Here is a 22246-nt window from a genome sequence, read left to right on the forward strand (position 1 = left end):
AAATGACAAATGCTATACGAACAGACCTACCTTCCTCACTAGTGCAGGATTTGCTTTCTACACGGTCTTGGAAACCATCAATATTTTCCATTCCATCAGCTGTTGTGAGGTAAATTTTAGAGCTATAATAAAGAAATGCATATAGACCTTTATCTTATCACAGCTGTAAATTTTACACAACAATGTATTGGCTTGTCTTTAATTCAGTGTAATTTTCTCCTAGGTATAAAATATAAAAAAGCTAAAGTTCTTCTGGGATCAAGAAGGTATTTGTATTCAGAAAAGCAGCAAGCTATTTTGCAGAAGACCAACACAAAAGCTTTATGTTGCTTATGCAGTCAAAATAAGTCTTGAAAGGGACTTAATTGGTGCATAAGCTGTGTATTAGCAGTCTAAATTTGCCTGTAAGAGATGCAGAACAATCCGTACTCTAATTTAGATGTAGACCCCACACAGAGGGCCCAATGCTCTCAGGACTCATTTCAGTGCAACTCTAGTAGTGTAACTGAAGAGGGGGTGACCAGGACAGCATCCCAGTCACTGCCTTTGTAGGAGTGTGCAAAAATAGCCACCACTGCAACAACAATTCATTGTCCCAATGCAATCAGCAGGGGTGCAGCCCATGCTGCCCCAAGCATTTGTGCTTGCCTCAGGCACAGAGTTGCCCTGCTACACCTCTGTGCAACACTACTGACTTCAGGAGAGGAGAGAAAGTGCATTACCTGTAGAGAAGGTAGCTGCTGTCACAAGCAAAAAGGAGAGAAATATATAATAATAAAGAAAAAAATGTAAACTGAACTGGGAAATTTAAAAGCAGTAAATTCACAACTGACAACAATAATTCTGGCCTAAGCCATGCACTGACAAGAAGAGCAGGGTTTCTTGCTTCTATTTGCTGACTGACTTGAAGACAAGTGGTGCTATGTAGAGTTTCCATCCACTTGGTCTTACTCTCAATCCGCACAGCAAGTTTTCCATTCAAAACCAGGGAGAACGCAAATCCACAAAGGAGAATTCTATGCATGGGGAAAAGTAGAGGGGGAGATGCTGAGAACTAGATAAAACTGCAACTAGTTCACCCTAATTTAAGGTAACTGAATTCATTTCTGAACCTCCACGCTTTTTTTTAAATGTAATTTTGGTTCTTGCCATGAGACCAGAATGGTTTTTTGTAACATGACAGGGAATACAAGCTCTGGTTTGGAGGAAAGGGTTTATAAAGTTGAAACTGTCATGATGCATGACCAGGGATCCTGATTTTCTCTGTTTAAAAATAAAAAATTCTCTGATAAAAAAAATTTGTGGATTCTCTGATTAAAACCCCCAAAATCCATCACTCCCCACCCACAGCCCCCCTCACCCCATTGGTGCCCCTCACTCTGCACCTGCAGCTTCCTTGCCCTGCCAGAAGGGCTGCATGACATTTCAATGGGTGCTTCATTTCAAAGCTATTTCGACTTATTTCGAGCTCAAAACAGCAAAATCGAAATGAAACAAAAGGCTTCAAAACAGCTTTGAAACCAAATGAGGGCACTTGAAATATTTTGAAGCTTTCAAAATGTTTTAAGTTTCAAAGCAGGTTTGCTTACAGCTAAACAAACTCAGGAGATGGAGGGACAATAGGTGGGACGGGGACTGCTCTGGTATTGACATCTAGCTACTGGTTTGATTCCCCAGCTCTCTGATTGCTTCCCCCTGCTCTTCCTGGGGGGCACAGGCCCCTGATCTGCTTGTGGGGTTTCAACAGGCTGCTGCTGCAGGCTGCTGAAACCCAGTGCAGAGATCCAGGGGCCCGTGCCCCCTGGGAAGAGCTGGGGGAATGATCAGAAAGCTGGGGAATCACCCCAGGGGCTTGGGAATTGACCCAGGGGTTGCAGAGGCCCTGACAGGAGGGCAGCAAGGTGAGGAACCCCAAACCTGCAGTGGGCAACCCATACCTGCTCTGTGCACAGATCTGGGGGGCACATGCCTCGCACGCCGTGCCCTCCCCCCCACAAGTGCATGCAGCAGCGAGGAGCCAGGTCTCCCCCTTCCCTATGTGCATGTGTATGTGTTGATGGCATTCCCTGCCTGAACGCCCTACTCCTGCTCCCATCAGCCCCTTGCAGGCTGGGACTCTGCGAACCTCCAAGGAAAAACCCATCATTTCCCATGTTTTTCTCCTGAAAAGGAGAAAATCTGGGTTTTACCGCATTTTTCCATGGTGAATGAAAAACCTGGATCCCTGCACATGACATCAATTGAATTCTATTGTACAGTAATTTTTTAATTATTTAAGACCTTATTTAAGTACAATTGCTGAAGTTTATTCCAAGATGTAAATACTAGGTGCTGAGGGTAGGAAAGGTTATGTGCATTTGGCACTAGCTGTCCTCCTTCAAATGTTCATTATTTTTGCACTACTCTGAAAATTAGCTTGCAGACAAGCTACATGTTGACCTCTAAACCATAGAACCTGAACTAGAGCTTCCTATTTTTTCTTCTTTAGCAGAAAAAGCACCAGAACTTTCCTTTTTCCTTTCCTTATTGCTCTCATGAGGGTGAAGATAGAACTGATGTGACTTCCTCACACAGGATGAGTGAAACGAGACAGGGGATATCCAATTTGGCCTAGGCAGGTGTTCAGAAACTGGCCTCCCCCACAAAAGACTATGCAATCTTCCAATAAACCTTACTATTCTCTACAGACCTCCAGACAATGCAGCCAGTTTACTTAACGTGCAGTGCTAGGTCCATGATGTGGACCTATGCACCTATAGGAAGAAAAATTACTTCCAAGCTATTATCAAAAAAAAAATCTAAATCCCAACCACAGTTAAATCCAAAGCTATAAGTCATAACAAGAGTGGCAAACAAGACTTAATAAATGCAGAAAATGCATTGGGTCCAAAATACAGGTTAATAAACTTGAAGTATATAACACAACACAGCCTCTAACTTATTTAATTGGTAGAATAAAGAGAGAAAATTGCTTGATTTTGGCCCTCATTCTTTCAAAGATCAATGAAATGTGATCCATCTTAGCTTTCAGAAACAAAATTAAACCAGTAACCTGCTCATGATCTTAAAAGGAGAGAGTACTTTAAATACTAATTCTACCACCTTGTAGCTCACAACTGGTCTGCCTGCATATCATAGAGTATAGCAAAGGGTACAAAAGCAAGACACGATACAAAAGTAACAATCCGTATGCTGTAAACCTTTCATAAATCTGCCATAACTTCCAAGTGGCCAGAGCATGTGGCTTATAATGTGTCATCACATCCAGATATGTTTCTGATCAAAGAATTTTCCACTGGACTATCAAATCTGAAGGTTGGAAGAAAACAAAAAAAGCTGGATATACAAACTAAATAGCCCAGCTTTCATTAGCACAAACACTTTATCTGTTTAACATCTGGAATTTGTTGAGGCAGCATTTCATGAAGCATCCTTTACCCAATATATTCAGGAATATAAGTAGACACTTACTAGAAGAGTACAGGCACAACTCAAATAATTATGGTCTATCAAATGATGCTACTTATTTTGATACTTAAAGTTTTTTAAATCTGTGGGAATAGATCTGTTTTTGCTGCACTAACATAATTCCCTGATACACAGGCTCCTTGAATGTTAAAGCTTCAGAGAAAACAGAGCATTGTTGTCAGGGAAAATAATAAGAAAGAAAGAGGAAAAATATTTTGGGGGATAGCAGCAGTTCATTACTGTCATAACTCTAAAAAATCCTGTAAAGCAAAGTCAGCAAGCTAGTATTGCATTCTGATAGGAACATGGACAAATTTCTAGTGAAGCAATATAATCATACCTGTGTAATTCCAGCTGCTTTTATTTTTGGCTGGCAGCTTTCTACTGCCATCTAAGTTAGACTGCAACTGTCTGCTTACTGCTAAAGTATATTCATAGTATCTATAAGAAAAAACTGAATTCAAATGTTAGCTATTGCATTGCTCACAACCCTTCTAGTTAAATTCTGATTCTGCAATGGGATCACTGTTAGTGTTTTCTGGAAGATGTACTCATTTGGTCTTACCTGAAATCAATTATTTCCATGGATTCTTCAGGGGTATTCAAAAATGCTTTAAGTTCTTGTCCTTTTTTTACCTGGATTCCTCCATCCAGGCTGGTTGATGTCTTAATGCCAGTTACCCAGGCCAAGCCAGCTTTTCCCAGAATCCCCACAGTTCCCATTTGGGTAGAAATCTGGATAAACGCACTGCCGAAGGATGCCAAAAAAAACAAATGAACAACAAACCACAGTTTCCTTTGAAAAATACCATTTTTGTTGCCAAGATCATTATCTAAAAGGACAGGCTTCTTCTTCCCTGTAACAAGTATCTCCTTTTTGATGCCACATGCTTTTTACTGTTAACTTTAAAATTAGAGTGGATGTTCTGTCTTATTAAGCAACTGAAAATATTCCAAACATATGAACATACAGTTTTCGTCTGAGGCAAGCTGAAATAGTAGCTGGACACTAATTTGCATTTTACCAGCAGGTCTTGAGAGAAAGCAAAATGACTGGACTCAGTTATCTAGGGTAAAAAGTTCCCTGTATACAATATAGCAAAGGTAAAGGAAACAAGTCAAAAACAACTTTCTGTGCCTAGGACAGAGTCAGGTAAGAATGTACATGGCAGCATATATTTCCAGTGACACCAGTTAAACATCAAACTAATAGTTCTGTTTTCAAATGTTTGCAAAATATCTTTAAAATCTTGCAAAACTAATGTGATATGTACCAACATTCAGGAATAAGTCAGCATGCAGTTTTATTGAATAGTCTCAGAAGAAGGATGAAATACTTGGGTTTACCACATTTTATTACTAGTGGAAGGATTTTGTAGACTTGCTAGAGATCTACATCCAGCATGCACAAAAAATCCAGGACAAAAAACAAAACAAACAAACAAACAAAAAACAGCACAAAGAAAAAATATTTGTACCAACATCTGTTTTCAGGCAGCTGCTTTGGAAGAACTGTTGAATAATGGATGGATTATGTGAAAATGCAAGACAAATACCAGAAGTGTACAACTTGGATTCAAATTAGACCTTCTCTCCTGAGTTAATAGGGTGGCAGGAAAAACAGAGAGAAGGAATATTTTTGGTTTAATTATTCTAATGGAAAAGTCTCATACAATTAAAAAGTACATAAACTATGCCCTATACTACAGTCCCCTTGGCTAGGGACAGACATTACACATAAACCAGTTTAAGTGATCAGAAACTGGTTTCAACCTGTAACAGAACAGAAGTTCAGTGCATAAAACCCAGTTTGAGATGAACCTGGCTGAATGTATTATCAGACTTAACTGATTGAGCTCAAACCGGTTTATGCTATGTCTGTCCCAGACTCCTTCCTAGTTTAACTTAAACCAGAGTCCCCCAGCATCCCAGCATGCTTGCTGGGCTGGGCTCTCTGCTCCAGTCCCCTTGAACTGGCCCCACCCCTCAACTCCAGTGGGTCAAACATTGCCACGGACTGCACGGAGTAAGTGGTGGTGCCGGGGCTTGGAGGGGGTCATCACCACCCAAACTTCCCTAGCACTGCCACCACTTGTCTCCTGGCCCGAGTCATTGCAGGCATGTGCCAGCATTTCCTCAGTCCTGACAGAATGTCTGTGCAGTTGGCAAACTGATTCAATCTAGACAGGTTAGACTAACCTGCAAAGATTGAATCAATTCAGGCTCAGTCTTTTTGAATTTCCATCCTTAGCCCTTGAGACTGGAGACTCCATTCTCCAACACCATTTAGAGCAGGGGTGGGCAAAATAAGACCCGTGGGCCAGATGCAGCCTACAGAAGAACTCTGGCCAGCCCACAAATAGGTCCCTTGGTCCCGTCTGGCCCAGGCACCATATGGCCTGTGGCGTGTCCCGCTGCCCCCAGGTGCACAGAAGAGCTGGGGCACTTCTGCGGCTGAACTCCATTTTCTGGCAGCCATGGTGGTGGCAGCTCCTTCCAGCTGTTGCCACCACTACCAGCCCTGGCCCCATAGAGCCCAGCTGGGACTTGTGCCTGCAAGGTCTGTGCCCCAGGCTGAAGACACTGCCCTGGCCCACCCTACATAGGGTGTCACGGTCCCTGCAGTGCCACTCCAAACCCACCCAGCCATGATGAGCAGTGGTGGTGGTAGCTGAGCAGAAGCTGCTGGGGGCAGGGAAAAAGTAGGACCTGGCCACTTTCCCTCGCTGATGCCAGGCCCTTCTCACTGAGGCTACCCGGAGCCGATGCCAGGGCTGCCCTGTGGCTCCACTCCACAGAGAATGAACAGCCTTATAAAATCCAAAGGAAAGTTATCTACAACAGAAAAAACAACTCATGTGATCACCCACCTGCAAGCCTGTAGGAAGTGCCTTATAGATATTCTAACTAGGATGACTAAAGAACATGGTTGACAAAGAGGCAGCAAGACAGGTTTTAAAATCAAACAGTCAGGAAAGAGAATATAGCAACATATAGCACAACAGTGATCATGGAAGGAAATCACCAAGGATTTCCTAATTGATCAACTCTGCTGCTCCATATGGAATTTGTACCTAAAACATCCCCATGTTTCCTTGCTGTCAGAAATGTGGGGAAGTAAGAAACATATGTAACAATGTACCTGAATTAAACAGATCTGGTCTCTGTTAACCAAAGCATACCTTGGCTTGATATATCCATTAATGAAAAAATTTGATCGGTGCTTGAAATCCACATCCCCTTTGATTTTTACATTGATTGCTGCAGAGGCATTTAAAACCAACTGAACTGGAAAACCTGAAATTGCTGGGAAGAGCAGTTCTTCAGTGGCCAAACTCAGTCTTTTATTAAACTGGATCTCTTGACCCTATGGTAAATAAAACAACATAGAATTGCTACCAGGAAGTCAGCCTACAATAATTTTTCCAGATTTAGGCTTGGGATGAAACCATTCAGTGTAGATTTTCCAGAGCATTCCCTTTCCTTGACAGGGCTTTTTCACTGAGCTGAATTTGGAAGTGGAGAAACAAGCCCATCTCTAGAAAAGGCACCAATACAGCTAGACCACATCCTATGTGAGTTTAAAAACTATGTGTTATTTTGCTCTGAAATATGAACTATTTCATACCAGGAGACCAAGATAAAAATAATTAAGACTAGGACAAATTCTGTTCATAGCCCTGTTTGCTGCTATTCAAAGCATAACGTGTCCTACCTAGTTTAAATCATATATTTCCTAAGTCCTAGGGTTTCTGAAAAATGCTCTGTCAGTTTGATATAAAAGAATAATAGGCTGTGATCCTTATAGCTCAAAGCACCCACTTTCAAATGGTAAAGTAGTCACTTTTACCTTTAGAAGCTTGACAGCTAGTTCCGCCAGGTTCAGGGAATAATGCTTCACTTTCTTTCTTATATCTTCACAGTCCAAAAAGCTGAGTTCATTTCCAAAGATCTTTATGCTTAGTTCACATTTCAACTCCTTCTTTCGTCCCAGCCGATCAGTGAACTGACATGGAGTGATACAAAGATGCTTAGAAGGAGGAGATATTTATACCAAATACCTTTTAAACCCACATCAAACACATTTGCAGTACAGTTCATATTATTAATCAGAGGCATATGGAGGTAGGAAGATTGCATCTTATCCCTCCATAAAGGTTCTAAGCCTCCATCACACCCTGGTTAGCAGGCATGCAGCATCCTGTATGGCATCACATTGGCTCCAACTCACATACTGACCATCTGCTTCCAGCCAGGAGCAAGTTTCATTCGTTTCCAACTGAAAATGACTAAAATAATGGAGGAACAGGACTCCTCTCCTAAAACACTGAGGCTTACTGAATCAGCTACAAACAATGCTATGGGGAGCTGGAAAATTTGGGACAACACAGCCCCCAAACCCTGCTGGAATTTTTTTTTTTTTTTTTTTTTTTAATTATTTCCACTGTGAATAAAGCTCACGTTCTATGGTAGCACTATTTGCCACTCCAACTTGCTAGTCTTTGCTTATTGCCATATCAATTTCAGCATACTCCTGTCCCCAAAACATAGCCATTTCCCCCAGATAAATGTACTAAGAAAATGCTCAGTGTCAATCTACTTGGGGAATATGGTTCCTCACTGCTATGAAAATCTGTTTGATGTTTCTCCTCAACACTCTGAAGATGTTCATGTATAGTACAGTATTTCTAATAGAACTGATTAAACTGATTTGTTTAACATTGTTTCTCCTGTGTTTTGTCAAAATTTGAAATTTTTCAACAACTTTTCAATGTCCTGAAATTTTTGTGAATTACTTTTTTGGGAATGGGAGGTTGTTTATTTCTTTGTTTTAAGATTTTTTTTAACCTTTTGCTTCCTTTACCTTGTGTTTGCTGTAGGTTCTTACAGATTTCAATTTGTAATCCATGGGAGTGAAAAGAAAGGCCTCTGTCATGCAAACATTCACATGCACTAATCTTAAATCTTAATGTATAAATCTTAAACATGTGGCAGTCACTGTCAATTTTAGTAGCACTAGTTCATACTGAAAATTAAGCACTTGAATAAATGAATGTTTGACCTAAGTCTGTATTAAATAAAACACAGTCAATATGATAATAAAAAACAATGACTTTACCGCTATATCCACACCAAGCCTCCCGATAGGTGTTAAGTTTCTTAATGAACACTGCCTGCTATAGACTATGATGCAGATTAACATATAGCCATATTCTGTGCTGTCTATCAAGGTGTTATACCACACCTGTTTTAAGAACTCATTCTAAATCACTTCCCTTTGGAAAGGGAAACTTGAAATAAAACTGTACATCAGCGCTTTCAGCCAGTCTTCCAACCTACTGGCCAATTTTGCCTGGAAGACAACTTGCTGCAAATGTCTTCAGTTCATTGGTCAGTGAAGAAAAGAGATGCCACTGTAGCTCAGAGAGCATACACAACCACAGGCATAATGAAAAGCACCAGGGCACGTCTCATAAGCTCAATATTAAGGGCCTGCTCATGTCCTAACTGAAGTCAGTGGACAAAAAAGGCATTTATACATGTGCTCCAAGAGGGGTGGGGGTGTGCTTTTAATTAGAGTGGCTCCGCGAAAGTGCCTGGAGCGTCACATGTATCAGTGCCCCTGCACTGAAAAATGGTGATGGGGCACTTTAAAGCTCCCTGAAAGAGCTTCAGTTAAAGCGCCCCTGCCACCATTTTTCAGCATGGGGATGCTGATGCATGTGACACTGGAGTCGGCTGGAGTGCAGTAATTACCATGCTTCAGCAGACTTGATTAATCGAGTCTGCTCCAACACGCTGTAATTACAGTGCATCTGAGCAGCCTCTATGCATATGTATAGGCACCCAAAGAAATCAGTAAGAACAAGATCATGACTCATATCATGGAAGGAAGCCCAGAGTACAGACAGCTTGTATTCTTTTTCATCATCTTCTCCTTGTGTCTTGTCTGAAATTGTTAATGACAAGTATTTAGCAGAATCTGCAAATTTGTTAAAATCTGACAGGACCACAACATGAACGCTTCTGCTATTGCTGTTATGTATAATGTAACAGAGTATAGGGTGTGCTCTGCTACTTCTAGGGGTGTGGGCAGAAGCAAGGCAGCCTGCAGCTGGCTATTCTTCCAAACAGACATAATTACCTGGTTAGAAACAGGGCCCAGCTGTTCACTATAAGAGCAGGACCCTGAGCAGCAAAGCCAGCAATCTGCTGCTAGCTACTAAGAGAACACTGCCTAGCCGAAGCTGCTGCTCATGACATCTTGGAGGTAAGGGCAGGAGCTATAGGGACGGCTGGAGGCTCTTGGTCCTGGGGTATGATCTAAAACTACACTCTGCTGGGGAGGATGAGGTGTGGTCGGACTGCCAGTGGCAGGGCAGCCTGCAGAAAATGCCACACCTGGGGGCTCCCCAGTGAAGGACGAGTATGGGAAGCCAGAAATCCTCAGCCCCTGCTGCCTTGCAGGTGACCCTGTGGAGGGGAAAGGCTAGGGGAGCACACCCTGAAGAACAAAGCAAGGGCCCAGGCTCACTGTAAGATCTGAGGCAGGGTCCTGGCCAGGTAAAGGGGCCAGAGACAGCACCCAGACTTACTGCAAGATCTGAGGCTGCATTAAGGAGCCAAGTGTGTGGCTTCAGGGGGGTGGGGCCCTGAGCCTGTGGGGAGCTATACGTGAAGCTCTTGGGGTGAAGGGATAAGGGGATTGTAGCCCAATGTAGGGCAGGGAATGGAGCTTGGAGCCCTGAACTGAGAGGAGGCTCACAGCCCTGAATGGGTAGGGGCTGGGAGCCCTGAGTAATGGACTGAGGGAGAGTCCAGTGTTAGGGCACAGTGACTGCAAGCTCCAGTGGGGAGTGAGAATCCCATGTGAGGTTCTGGAGCTTGGGTCACAGTGTGAGGCACTAGGGGAATATGGATGTCATCTGCAAGACATGGGACATGGTACAGGGGAGTTTGGAGCCATGTATATGGGCCTTTGGCATCAGGGCAGGTAAATGCCCTTCCTGCCTAATTGACATCTTTCAATCACTGTCATTAAGGTGTGGCAGGTGAGCTAGGTGGGTGGTTTTCCCAGAGACAAGTGGGCGGGCAAGGATCTGACCGGCCCTGGGACACCCACTTGTTACATATGTCTGCTTCAGAATCAAAGCTCTGATTCATATAGTCTTCCAAAAAAGATTGAGGGCCTGATTCTCTATTTCCTTGCACCTTGTGTGGTTATTAATACCTGTGCAGAGCATACGTTAACCACTGCCTAACAGTAAAATTCTATACCATTTTTGCATAAGAATCAGCATCTGCACAAAGTGCTCAGCAGTGCTTGATTAGGCAAAAAAACAACTCTAGACTGGCATGACTTTTAGTAGGTGATGCAGAATCACTTACCTTTTTCACTAATTCACTCATCTTATTATACTTTCCACCTGGGCAACTCTGCTTTGCTTTACTTAACTTGGATTTTCCAGCCTTAGTCACAAGACGTTCTCCAGCACTGTATTTCTTTGAAGTCAGTCTCTTCTGCTTGGCTGTTCTAGCTATTTCCACAGGAATTTCTGATTTGGGGTTTCTTTCGTCAGTAGTTGAAAACAAGTATTCACTGAAAGAAGTAGATTGTTGGCCAAATATCGTCTGTATGAGATCTTCTGCATTCTCTAACCGTACACCAAGCTGGGGAAACACATGCTGCATTTAAAACACTACAAAGAGATGGCTACAAATATGCACATTCTTAGGAAATAGAAATTTAACTGACAACCTGGATCTAAAGTCACAAAACTTAGTACTCAGGCTCTAATAGGAACAAAGAATTAGCCATGCAAGGTCAGAGTGTGGTCCATCACATTCAAGTCTCACTTGGGTAGTATCCAATGTTAGACACTTTTCAGTATTAACTCCCATGATACAACTACCTTACTATATCAGGCAGTATACTGAAGAAATATTCCTTTTTCAATATGATAGTAATCCATTGAAAGCATGGACTGTGAATACTGGCTACTTCCAATTTAGTAAGTGACAACTAGTAGCCCTGATTATAAAATGATGCATCCTTTATTCTGTGCTATAGATAAATTTCAAGTTTGTTTCCAGTTGCCAACTTAACTTGAAATCTGAAAATTCACCTGAGTTGTTTCCTTCATATGCATCTTCATTGGCACTAAATATTCTACAAACCTAACATACAACTCAAACTCCAGTAACTGAGGATACAATTTAAAGACAATATGTTGCTTAAGCATCACCCCTTTGTAATAAATCCATCACAAGATGTCAGCGTGGACTTAACGCTGGGACTTCAGCAACAAAAGCACAGTGTTCTTCCCCTTAAATTAAAAGGCTAATTATGCTGGAGTCTAATCTGCTTCCACTATAGTTGTGGAAAGATTTCTATTGACTTTAATGGGAGCTGGATGGGCCTTAGAGACTTATCTAATGAGCCAGGTACATAAGAGGACCAGGGTTTATTTAGGTTGAATGTCACATTAATACAGGGGAAATGGTTATAAATTTCAGTACAAAATCAGCCTGTAGAATAAAAGATTTTTTTCCTATCCCTGCATGAAGGGCCAGAAGGATAAAATATTCAATAACCTCAAGAAAAAAGCAAAGCTTGATTAAGAAATTGGTACTTAGAAGTAGAAATGGTTTATCTCTGTTTCAATACTCCAGGCTTCCCCTGAATGGGAGGAAAACCAGACTTACCTCTAGAAGATTTATAGCCCGCCCCATAATGTATATGGTCAAGTTTGTCATTATGGATTGTGGAATAAAAGATGCAGGAGAAAAAACTAGAGATGCCTCCATATTGGCACCTGCAGCTCCTGCAATACAAATATCAGCTATCAGGCCATTTGGAGAGCAAATTTTCTCATTTACTTCTCACGTATAATCATTCTTTGGAATGTTGCTGTTCTGTCCTTTACAAAGGAGAACATTCAGTCAATAAGGGCATCCCTTGCTGAGGTTTTCCTACAGTAAAAGATGAATGGATAGTGCCAGATGCAAAACTTCTGGATAACATAAAGGAAGAGCACTTACAATGCATGGCTTAGGTCCCAGAGGACTCAATCTATTGGAGCTTCTCTAAGCACACCTAACTCGCATCAACAGTACTGAATTCAGCTCACAAATAAAGAGTAAGGGGCAGTGGTGTCACTAACACTATCTTTTCCCTAATATCCTAGCACACGGGTTGATACTTGGGAGAGCCCTAGGGGGTACGCGCGGGCAGGCAGGGATGGAGCACTGCCACCCACCACCCCACACCTCCGCCTCCCAGGAGCGGGGCCAGGGAGAGGGGAGAGAGGGCGAGGGTAGCAATTCTGTGTCCAGCTGCCTCCCCCCTACCTTTGCTCCATGTCCGGCCACCAGGGATACACTTACTAAAAAAGGTCAAAAACCCTTGTCCTAGCAATTAAAACAAATCAGCCAGAACAGAAACCTGGGTTCCTTCTCTCTCTTGCTTACTTCCTTGGACTGTTCACATATTTTACATTGGGCAGTCATTGGTTAAAAATAGAAAATACCATATTTATTCAAATCTAAGTTGACCCTGAATTTAAAAAGACCCCCCAATAACAAGAGTCTAAACATGGAAAATTAATAAATATGTTATAATTTTACATGTATAGATTCTAATTATTGGAGGGTCATCATCTTTAAGTCATTTCTCCCACCACCGCAGGGGGGCACACAGTGAGGAGGCAGGAAATATAGGGAGGTCAAGCAGGTTTCCCCTTACTTGTGCCCATCTCCCTGTCACCTCTGCCCCCTGCCTGCCCCTGCTTCAGCCTTGGGGGCCCCCCTCCTCCCCACACACACCCCTGCCAAGCCTCTGCTCTTCCCCTTCCCCCCAGCATATGCTCCATGCTGGCAGGTACCATCCCCTTTTTAGTCTGGATCACTGAGCATGGCACCAGGCCAGTCTTATAGCAGCTGTGTGGGCTGTACATCGTTGCTATGGGCTAGTCAGCAGCTGTGCTCAGTGTCCCAGGCTGCAGCATGCATGGAGCCTGCTAGCATGGAGACAAGGTAAGTGGAGGAAGGAGAGGGGCATGCTGAGGAGCAGAGGTTGTAGGGGGGAGATAGTGGGTGCAGAGGCAATGGGAGGAGAGGAGAAGGCAGGCAGCTGCTGTGGTTATAGCCCTGACCTCAGGTAGGACTGGAACCTAAGCCAAAGCAGCTGGATATTCCCCCCTTTCCCACGCCTCATGCAATTTAATATAAGAGACTCCACACACACACACACACACGTTAAAATGGGCAAAAACACTCATCTTAGAATCAAGGAAATAAGGTAACACTGGCAGCAGGGACCAGAACACTATCCATAACTTGGCTGCAATGGCTGTCCACCAAAGTGATTGTTAAATCAAAAGAATTTGCGGCAGGCAGGAAAATTAAGTTCATTGGGCTAATTTCTTTTCACATACTTTTATGGCACACTGTAGAGTTCGGGGGACTTCCTCCTGATGTATATCAACATAAGTAAGAGAGAATCATGGTCCTGATTCTGATACATTTTGGGGTTCTATTAATTCACAATTGAAAATATTCTATGAAAAAAGGAAGAGGTGAAAGAATAGAAAAGCCACAAGGATTTAACCCACAGGCCTGCTGCATAGCATCCAATTCTATAGCTCAACACAGGAACACAGAATGACAGGAAAGCAGAGCTGGAAGGGATCTCACAAGGTTATCTAGTCAAGCCTCCTGCACAAGGCAGGATGATCCCCACCTAACCATCCCAGCCAAGTCTAACCTGCTTTTGAAAATTTCCAAGAATGGAGCTTATACAACTTATCTAGATAACCTGTTCCAATACCAGACCATCTGCATATTCAGAAAGTTCTTCCTAATCTCCAGTCTAAATTTCCCCTGCTGCAGCTTGAGGCTGCTGTTCCTAGTTCTGTTCCCAAAAGTCACAAGAAAAGCCCATCTTCATCCTCTTTATAATCACCCTTCAGGTATTTGAAGACTTATGAGCTCTCTCTGCCCACCACCCCCCAGTCTACTCGTCTCCAAGCTAAAACAACCCTAATTCTTTCAGCCTTTCCTCATAAGTCTCATCTCCCAGGTCTCTGATCATTTTTGTTGTCCTGCATTGGACTCTTCCCAAAATGTACGTGTCCTTCTTGAAGTGCGAGGCCCAAAACAGATGGTGTTACCGGTGCTGAACACAGCAGAAGAATCACTTCACTTGATCTGCAAGTGACACTCCTGTTAATACAACCTAGGATTCTGTTGGCTTTTTTTGCAAGAAGAGCACACATACCTGAATGGAAAGTGACATCTGAATATGAGGAATATTTCCACATTTCCCAATCAAACTCTTTGCTAAGAATGTCATCAGGAATGGAGTCACGGAGGTATTCTTTCAGGGGGTCGTCTGTCTCCAGGAGTTGAGAGAGGTGACTCCAAACAAAAGAACCCACTGAAACAAAGAGAAATTTCTGTAAATCACAGAGAAGAAAGAATCGTCTGGGCCAGATTTTTCACTTTACACCTGTGTAAATCAAAATCACTCTCCTGGCTGAGTGGAATTAATTCCAACTTTATACACTTCTATGTAACTGAGATCAAAATCTAGCTCACTAGTTAATCTCATCAGTGGCAAAGTTATTTAAAACTCAGTCCTAGAGCATCCTAGAATATCACAGAAAGGACAGATTTTATCTGCAGTTACCCTGTTGACAGTTATAAATTTACCAATTGGTCTAATTAAGTAAATAGCTTTTAAAGTTAATCAACCTCATTATTTGCAGTATGCAAGGGATTTTCTGAACTAAGTGCATCTGGCATGCTGACCAGTTATAGGAGTCTGGCCCTAATGATATATTGTGGATTTCTATTAGTACAACAGAGCAGATTCTCTGTTAATTCACAGTGAAGATTGTCCATTATGTAATACCACATATACAAATTTACATTTAAAGAACAAAGTCAAGTATTCAGAAGGTCAGAATGCAGCCTTAATTTAGCTTCTTCATGTTGTGTGAATGTTTTTCTTCACAGCTTTCCCCATCACAGGATAGGAAGCTAATAGCATGGTCCAGAACAGAGCCTAGCTGCCCTACATCCCAGTCCAGTTCCCCTCACTTTCTTTTAATCTTTTAATTTAACTTTCAACATTTCCTTAAAAAAAAAAAAAAAAGAAAGCAATTATTTCATGTAGAAACATACTGATGGTCATCAGAAGAACTGATCATAAGGTCATCTTGCACCCTATGCCTAACTTTGACATGTAGTCTAGTGGTTACAAACACCATAGACAAGAGATTCGGTACAGTTATTCTGAAAGGCAAATCCAGCTGCCGATGCTGCACTGTTTCCCATACCCTGTGTAGAGAGTATTCTCATTTCCCAGCTGTGCAGACACACTTGAGAGGAAACTGGCAAGAAAAGCCTTTGTCACATGGTAAATAAAGTACTTCACTACTGAGACTGTAACTGTTTTTGAAACTCCCAGCCACTGTGCATTAACTGTAAATAAGACAACCTGAGTTGTAGTATCTAAAACAATTGTATTCTTCATAAAAGGGTTTGGTTTTCTAGTACCTTGTTCAGAATCAAATACATGAAAAAACTCCAACATAAGCTTTAGAAGTATAGTTGGTAGCCGTGTTGACCTGAGACAAGAAGACTGTGGTGGCGGGGGCCACCCTCAGGGACCAGAAGCACCAGGGACAGACCCCGGCAGTCCCGGTGGAAGACTCAGGGATCCTGGCCCTCCTCAAAACCCACCGGAGAGGCAGGACAGGAACAGGAAGAAGCTGCATGAGCTGGTGTTGTGCCACCTTTTCAAGTGGCTGTCAATCAAGCTGGGCAGCAGCTGGCTGATGACGGCAGCTGCGATCACCACTGCAGGAGCTTTAAAAACCTCGGCAGAAGCCAGGTGCAAGGGTGGCGGGGAGACACAAGAGGCAAGACTTGACTTTTAAAAGACACTCTCATGGACCCAGAGGGAGACAGCCTTCCATTTTCAGCTTCCTCTGTGCAAAAATGAAATTTATTTCCTACTTATAAGGACTTTTTACCATCTGGTACCATCTACACTTTTCCCAGAGCCTGATGAAGGGACTTTGATCCTGAAAGCTTGCAGAAAAGGACAATTTTCTTGCAATTTCCCAGTTGGTCTAATAAAAGGTATCATTTTGAAGCCAAGAGTTCTAGGTTTTTTGTATGTCTAACATAAGCTTTGGGTATGTTATCTACTGTATCTGTGGCTGTTTACATTCTGCAAGTACAGTGGTTCAGGAGAAAAGTGGCACACTACACAGGCTTTTAAGACTACTGACCTTGATCACTGCTGCAGACAAACAATCGTTTTGGACTCCTGCTTGTAGAAGTAAGCCCTGATTTTATTTTCTCCACATCACGTTAACGAGAAGAGGATCGCAAAACATATTCATTCTCAACAGACTTGAAATCACTGAGCTTTATAACCATTAATTGATGACTGCTGAAACCATTCTGAGCAAACCCCCTTCACAGCCAGCCCTGAATTTGTTTAAGTACTCGTGTGTGGCAAAAGCAGCTGCACAGATTTTTCGCTTTTATGCAACCCTAATTCTTATTCCTTTCATACTAACTGAACTTGCTTCTTCTCTGGACAATTCACCACACAATCGGTGTTTGAAACCTAGTGTGGTGCCTAGTGTTTCTGCTCAGGTTTAGCATTTAGTTCAGCCTCTCATGGCAGCAATCTGGCTCAGATCAGAGAGTAATCAATCAGGCTAGGGACAGAAGTTACACATCAGCCAGTTTAAGTGATCAGAAACTGGTTTAAAACTGTAACAAAACAGATGTTCAGTGCACATAAACCAGTTTCAAAATGGCTGAAACGGGTTTAAGATAAACCTGGTTGAATGCAGTATCAGACTTAACTGATCTGTGTCAAACCAGTTTATGAAACTTCTCTCCCAGACCCCTTCCTGCCTCAAATTAAATCACAGTCTCCCAGCATCCCAGCATGCTCTGCAGCCCTGGGCTGGGCTGTACTGCCTACTCCACAGAGTAGGGCTGACCCCGCCCCTCCATTTCCTACCTGGGGCAGTGAGGGCTGGCTGACAAAGGGGTGGGGGACAAGCCCGATTGGAGATGCAGGCCAGTCAAAACGGGGAGGACTGCCCCTCCCTCGGCAAACCCCAGGTGGGGTCTGGGACCAGGAACGGGGGTTGAACACCCCTTCCCCTGCTCAAACTTACTGCTGGCTACAACTGTGGATTACAAATCCCATAGGCACCTAGAAGGGAGGGGAAGTGATGAGCAACCCTGCAAAGTCCTGCTGCTATAATTCTGGACTGAAAATCCCAGAGACCTAGTGTTTCATGCAGCCCTAGTGTCACTGTTTTGACAAAATGAAATGGCACAGCAGTTTTGAATCCAGACAAAATTTGAAACGAAACGCTGTTCTGTCAAAACCTCAAAGCGCAAGTGGAAATGGAACGGCGCTGTTTCACACAGCCCTATTTTTGACTGTCTGTACCTAGCCCCAAAGAGTTACTCAAGTAAGCAGGATGAAATAAAGCAAACAAGTAATAATACTTGTCTGAGCTCTACTATTTTTCCAGATATATTTATACATGTTTTAAATAGCTGCTACACTGTTACCTAGGTACAATATATTTCAGCATATTATAAGTCCATAAGAAAGATAGAAGTTTTTTAGATCCCTTCTAAACCACCTTATTCTCTTAACTGTATTTTTCACTTATAGACTTATTAATGATTTGCTGTTCCTGTTGCTTATCACTACCTCTGTCGTTTCCACACTGTTCTCCAGTGGTCTGAGGAGCTGCTCCTGTCACAATGATACCTCGGCAAGTCTTGCTGACCGTTCCAGAAAAATAAAAAACCTCTTAAGGTTTCCACAAGCTTTTTGATCAACTAATGAAAAAAAAGAATCAATGCATCTCTCTCTGGATTTTCCAGACATGCTTTGTCTCTGCTGTTTAGTTTTGGCCTCCTTTGCATTTATTTCCCACTGTATGTTGTATTCTATTGCATCTGTAATGTTTGGGGGTAGTTCAGCTTACAGCAAAGGCAAAGTGACAAGGAGAGAAGCGCAGTGGAAGCTGTAGTCAGTAAAAGGTGAATCAGTAATAACAAAAGTGCACTCTGCACTAAGTAGACACATATAAGTCAGGGAAACAAGGAACATTTTAAAGAAATACTTGGAAAAATATTTTTCCAATCCTCATTTCTTACCATGTTATTTTTAGAAATGTAGAAAATGTTCATTTTTCTGGTACTTTTCTCTTTCTCCATTCCAGAAACTATGCAATTAGCCATTTGGTATTCAGAATGTAATAATACCTAGCAGGGCTCCATGTTTATCCCTAATTTTCCTTGATATTATAAATGGGTGTCTATTACAAAAAGTGAAAAAAACTGGGGAAACCCTCTCTTGCTTTTATTTCATTTTTTAAAGGAAAAAAGCCAATTATAATTGCTTTAAAGTATGTAAGGTGGACCTGAGATGGGCTGCTGCTGCTTGCAGCTTAAGATTCCTACTAAAGTCAAAATCTTTAAAAGAGCCAGAAATTAAAATATTAAAAGTACTTGTCTGCTGACCTTGGCTAGATGTCTCTCGCTGAAAAGTCTGTTGTACTTGGCGAAATAGCTCTTTACTCGGACATTTCATTGCTATATAATATGAAGCAATTCTTATTTCCACATCATCATCAGCGGCTTGATACAGCTGGACTAATATGGTGCGCTAAAAGGGGAAAAATCATCAGAAACAGGCTAAAGGACCCAAGTACCCAAACATAGCTCACATGGACTGATTTTAAGGTAAAAGTTTCACTAGTACCGGACCAAATCCAAAGTTCCACATAAAGAGTCTGGTCCTGCTAACAGTTGTGCGTAAGCAGGTTTTCTTTATGTGAGCAGATGCTCTTCCCTTCAAAAGCCCTTTGCTGCCATGACTCCCATCCAGCCCCTTTCCCCTCAGAACTCCTTCCAAATGTTTCCTCCTACCCCCCTAAGACCCTGACCAAGGGACAGGCAGGGGCAGGGCTTTAACTACCCCCCGCCCCACACCATGCCCATAGCTGGTCTCTGCTGCCCTCCATTCTCAACATATAGAAACAAACAGCTGGGTCAGGAAAGGACTTGCTTCAGCTTTTTGTAGTGCCCCCATCCGGAGAGACCAATTGCTCTGGTTCCACCTATTCCCAGCTTTATGCTGCCCTGATTACACCGCTGGCTCAGCATCCCAGACTACATCACCTACTGCAAGAAATAACCCAGGAAAGGAGTTACCGATTCCCTCTGCCTCATCTTTGCAATTCCCTCCTGCCTCTGAGCTTTGCATCACAGCCAGCATGCAGCTGTACTTGCCTTCAACCCTGTCCCTCCCTTCCCCATCTTGACTGATTTGTTGTGGGTTTGAATCCACAGGGAGTAAAGCAACCCAGTACGGGGTCCTAGGTTGTGGTACACCTTTATTGGACATGCTGGAAGTGAGCAGAGAAATGTTACCAGGATAACTGTATAAGAAAGGATACCTTGATTAGCAGAAGATCAAATGTTAACATCTATGAAGGAAAGAGCCTTTAACAGAAATCAGCTAAATAATAATGAGCCACGAAGTCAATTGACTCCCTCAGCTCATGTGAACAACAATGCAGCTGCTCCTGCTAGACAGTTTCTTTTAAAATCTGAGTGGAGCAGCAATCAAAAAGTGGGATGCAACTGCACAACTAAACCCCTCCTCAATCCACCTGTGCTCCCACCTAGACAGTTGGTTCAATAAAAAGATATTGCAAAAAAACCACTTGTCTATACCATGAAACTGCATTCAACATTTCACTCAATTTCAGTGGCAGCTGTGACCTAGTAACAATGACAGGATCATGTCTGTCACTTACATGCCAGCTTACATGGTAAATACATCGACTCATAAAATTAGCAGGAAATGCATTATCTTTCTGGATATAACTCAGCATGCAAGTCTTCTCAAGTGTTACAGAAAATGTCGTCTTTCTCTGTAGAAAACATGCTTTAGGCAAGCTTTGCTTCAGTAAAACATGCTGGATATAGTTTTTTAGACTTTTATACCAAGTGCTGTGCTAACAACTATATTTAGCTCTTTCCTCCAGCTAGCTAAGAAAAGGAATGTCCTAGATGTAACCCTTATTTTGCCTACTGCATCAAACTTCCAGTACTGAGACTTACCATTTCACAAGTGGAGACGGAGGCGTGGAATGTTAAAAAACACAGAAACAGAAACAAAAAACTGCCCTAAGGTCTTCAGCAAAAACATGCAAGCCACACAACTCAAGTTACTGCTTTAGAAAGCCAGCAACAGGTACCAAAACAAGCCAACTGGGATGCCACAGTTGTCCAAACACAAGCCAAGACATAGTACCTCATAATCTATAATGCAGTATTTATAGTTCGTTTACCTGTACCTTTTTGCCTATGAAAAAAATGACATTTGTCCAAAAAAATCCTCCAAATAGCTCTTCCGCTTCTCTAAGAAGCGCATGGTATTTTCCAGAAAGAGTTCTGCTGGGAAATACTTTTAAACTCAGTTTCCAGCCATTTGTTTAGTCCGTAATTTATAGCATGCAGTCTACAATCCAATATAACAATAATCAACCACCAGCCACTGACAGTGTCAGTCACTTACGTTGGCAGCGCAGGGAATGCGTCTGAAGGCCTGTATGGCTGCTAGTCGGATTTCGGTAGGGTGGCTTTTCTGGAATGCACATGAACTCAGGACAGGAGTAAGAGATGTGGCTGCCAGACCTGCATTTCCAATTGCTTTTAACACTAATTGTGTCTGAAAATACAAAAGCAAGGCAGGATGGGAAACTGGAGCTGGAACTCTTGCAAACGTATCCAGTCATCTGTACACAATGTTTTATTATGGCCACATTATCATGCCTTGCTTCAAAATTCTCTGCCTAAAACAGACTTCTGCTCATTGTTGCAATTTATTGCAGCATGAGACATTCCCAATGAACAGAAAATATGATCTGATCATAAGACTGAACCACAAACCAAATTCACCTGTAGACAGGATGTGAAGAGTATTATATTAGATACTTTAGAACAGCTGAATTTTCCTTGCAAAATTTCAGAACAGAAATTACTGGTAGCACCCTTGATCCAGGCTAGCAGTTTGGATCAAAAAAGGTGATTGAAGACCATCTGCCTATCAGCCAGAGAATTAGACCTGGTCACAAACTAAAGTTTTGTCGGCATAGTTATATCTAGTAGCATGGTGAAAAAAACAAAAAACTATCCCAGCAAAAATGCTATTGTAGAAGCAGTTATACTACCAACATAGCCCTTTTTGCCAGAGTTACTTATTTCGTGCGGAAAACTGGTGCCAATAAAACCACTTTTTTGCCAGTGTAAACCGTGTCTTCAGTATACCAACTACATTAGGATGCATATACCAGCAAATCCTTTTTAGTTGAGACAAGGCTGTACATGCATAGAAAATTTGTTTCCCTGTGTCACAAAATGGCACTTAAGTGAAATTGGGCTTGGAACAGTAAAACTACAAAGACATAAAAATATAGTTCATATGCATTTCAGCATGACAGGAGATCGGGTATAGCATAAACTATTTCAAGTACTTTAAAACCATATCTTATTTTGATTGGGGTAAAAAATGTAGTGGGAAATTCTGGATTTCTGGATACAAATATTTCATAGATTTTCATAGACATTAGGGCTGGAAGGGACCTCAGAAGATCATCGAGTCCAGCCCCCTGCCCAAAGGGCAGGAAGTCAGCTGGGGTCATAGGATCCC

General features: G+C 42.3%; 1 protein-coding gene across 2 annotated transcripts in view; it reads right to left on the reverse strand.

Annotated features, from left to right (window-relative positions):
- LOC109313505 overlaps positions 1–22246 on the reverse strand; it is a 176447-nt gene that overhangs the window by 99368 nt on the left and 54833 nt on the right. For both annotated transcript variants that reach the window (XM_019540114.1, XM_019540115.1), the window contains exons 12-20: positions 21113–21265; positions 19048–19192; positions 14747–14905; positions 12175–12293; positions 10858–11139; positions 7319–7474; positions 6651–6835; positions 4034–4216; positions 31–122 (exon numbers count right to left, since the gene is read on the reverse strand). In XM_019540114.1, coding sequence (XP_019395659.1) covers positions 31–122; positions 4034–4216; positions 6651–6835; positions 7319–7474; positions 10858–11139; positions 12175–12293; positions 14747–14905; positions 19048–19192; positions 21113–21265 — 1474 coding nt within the window. The remainder of the gene's footprint in view (positions 1–30; positions 123–4033; positions 4217–6650; positions 6836–7318; positions 7475–10857; positions 11140–12174; positions 12294–14746; positions 14906–19047; positions 19193–21112; positions 21266–22246) is intronic.

The sequence above is a fragment of the Crocodylus porosus genome, unplaced genomic scaffold, assembly GCF_001723895.1.
Source record: "Crocodylus porosus isolate Cpor-Errol unplaced genomic scaffold, CroPor_comp1, whole genome shotgun sequence".
In the NCBI taxonomy this organism is placed as follows: domain Eukaryota; kingdom Metazoa; phylum Chordata; order Crocodylia; family Crocodylidae; genus Crocodylus; species Crocodylus porosus.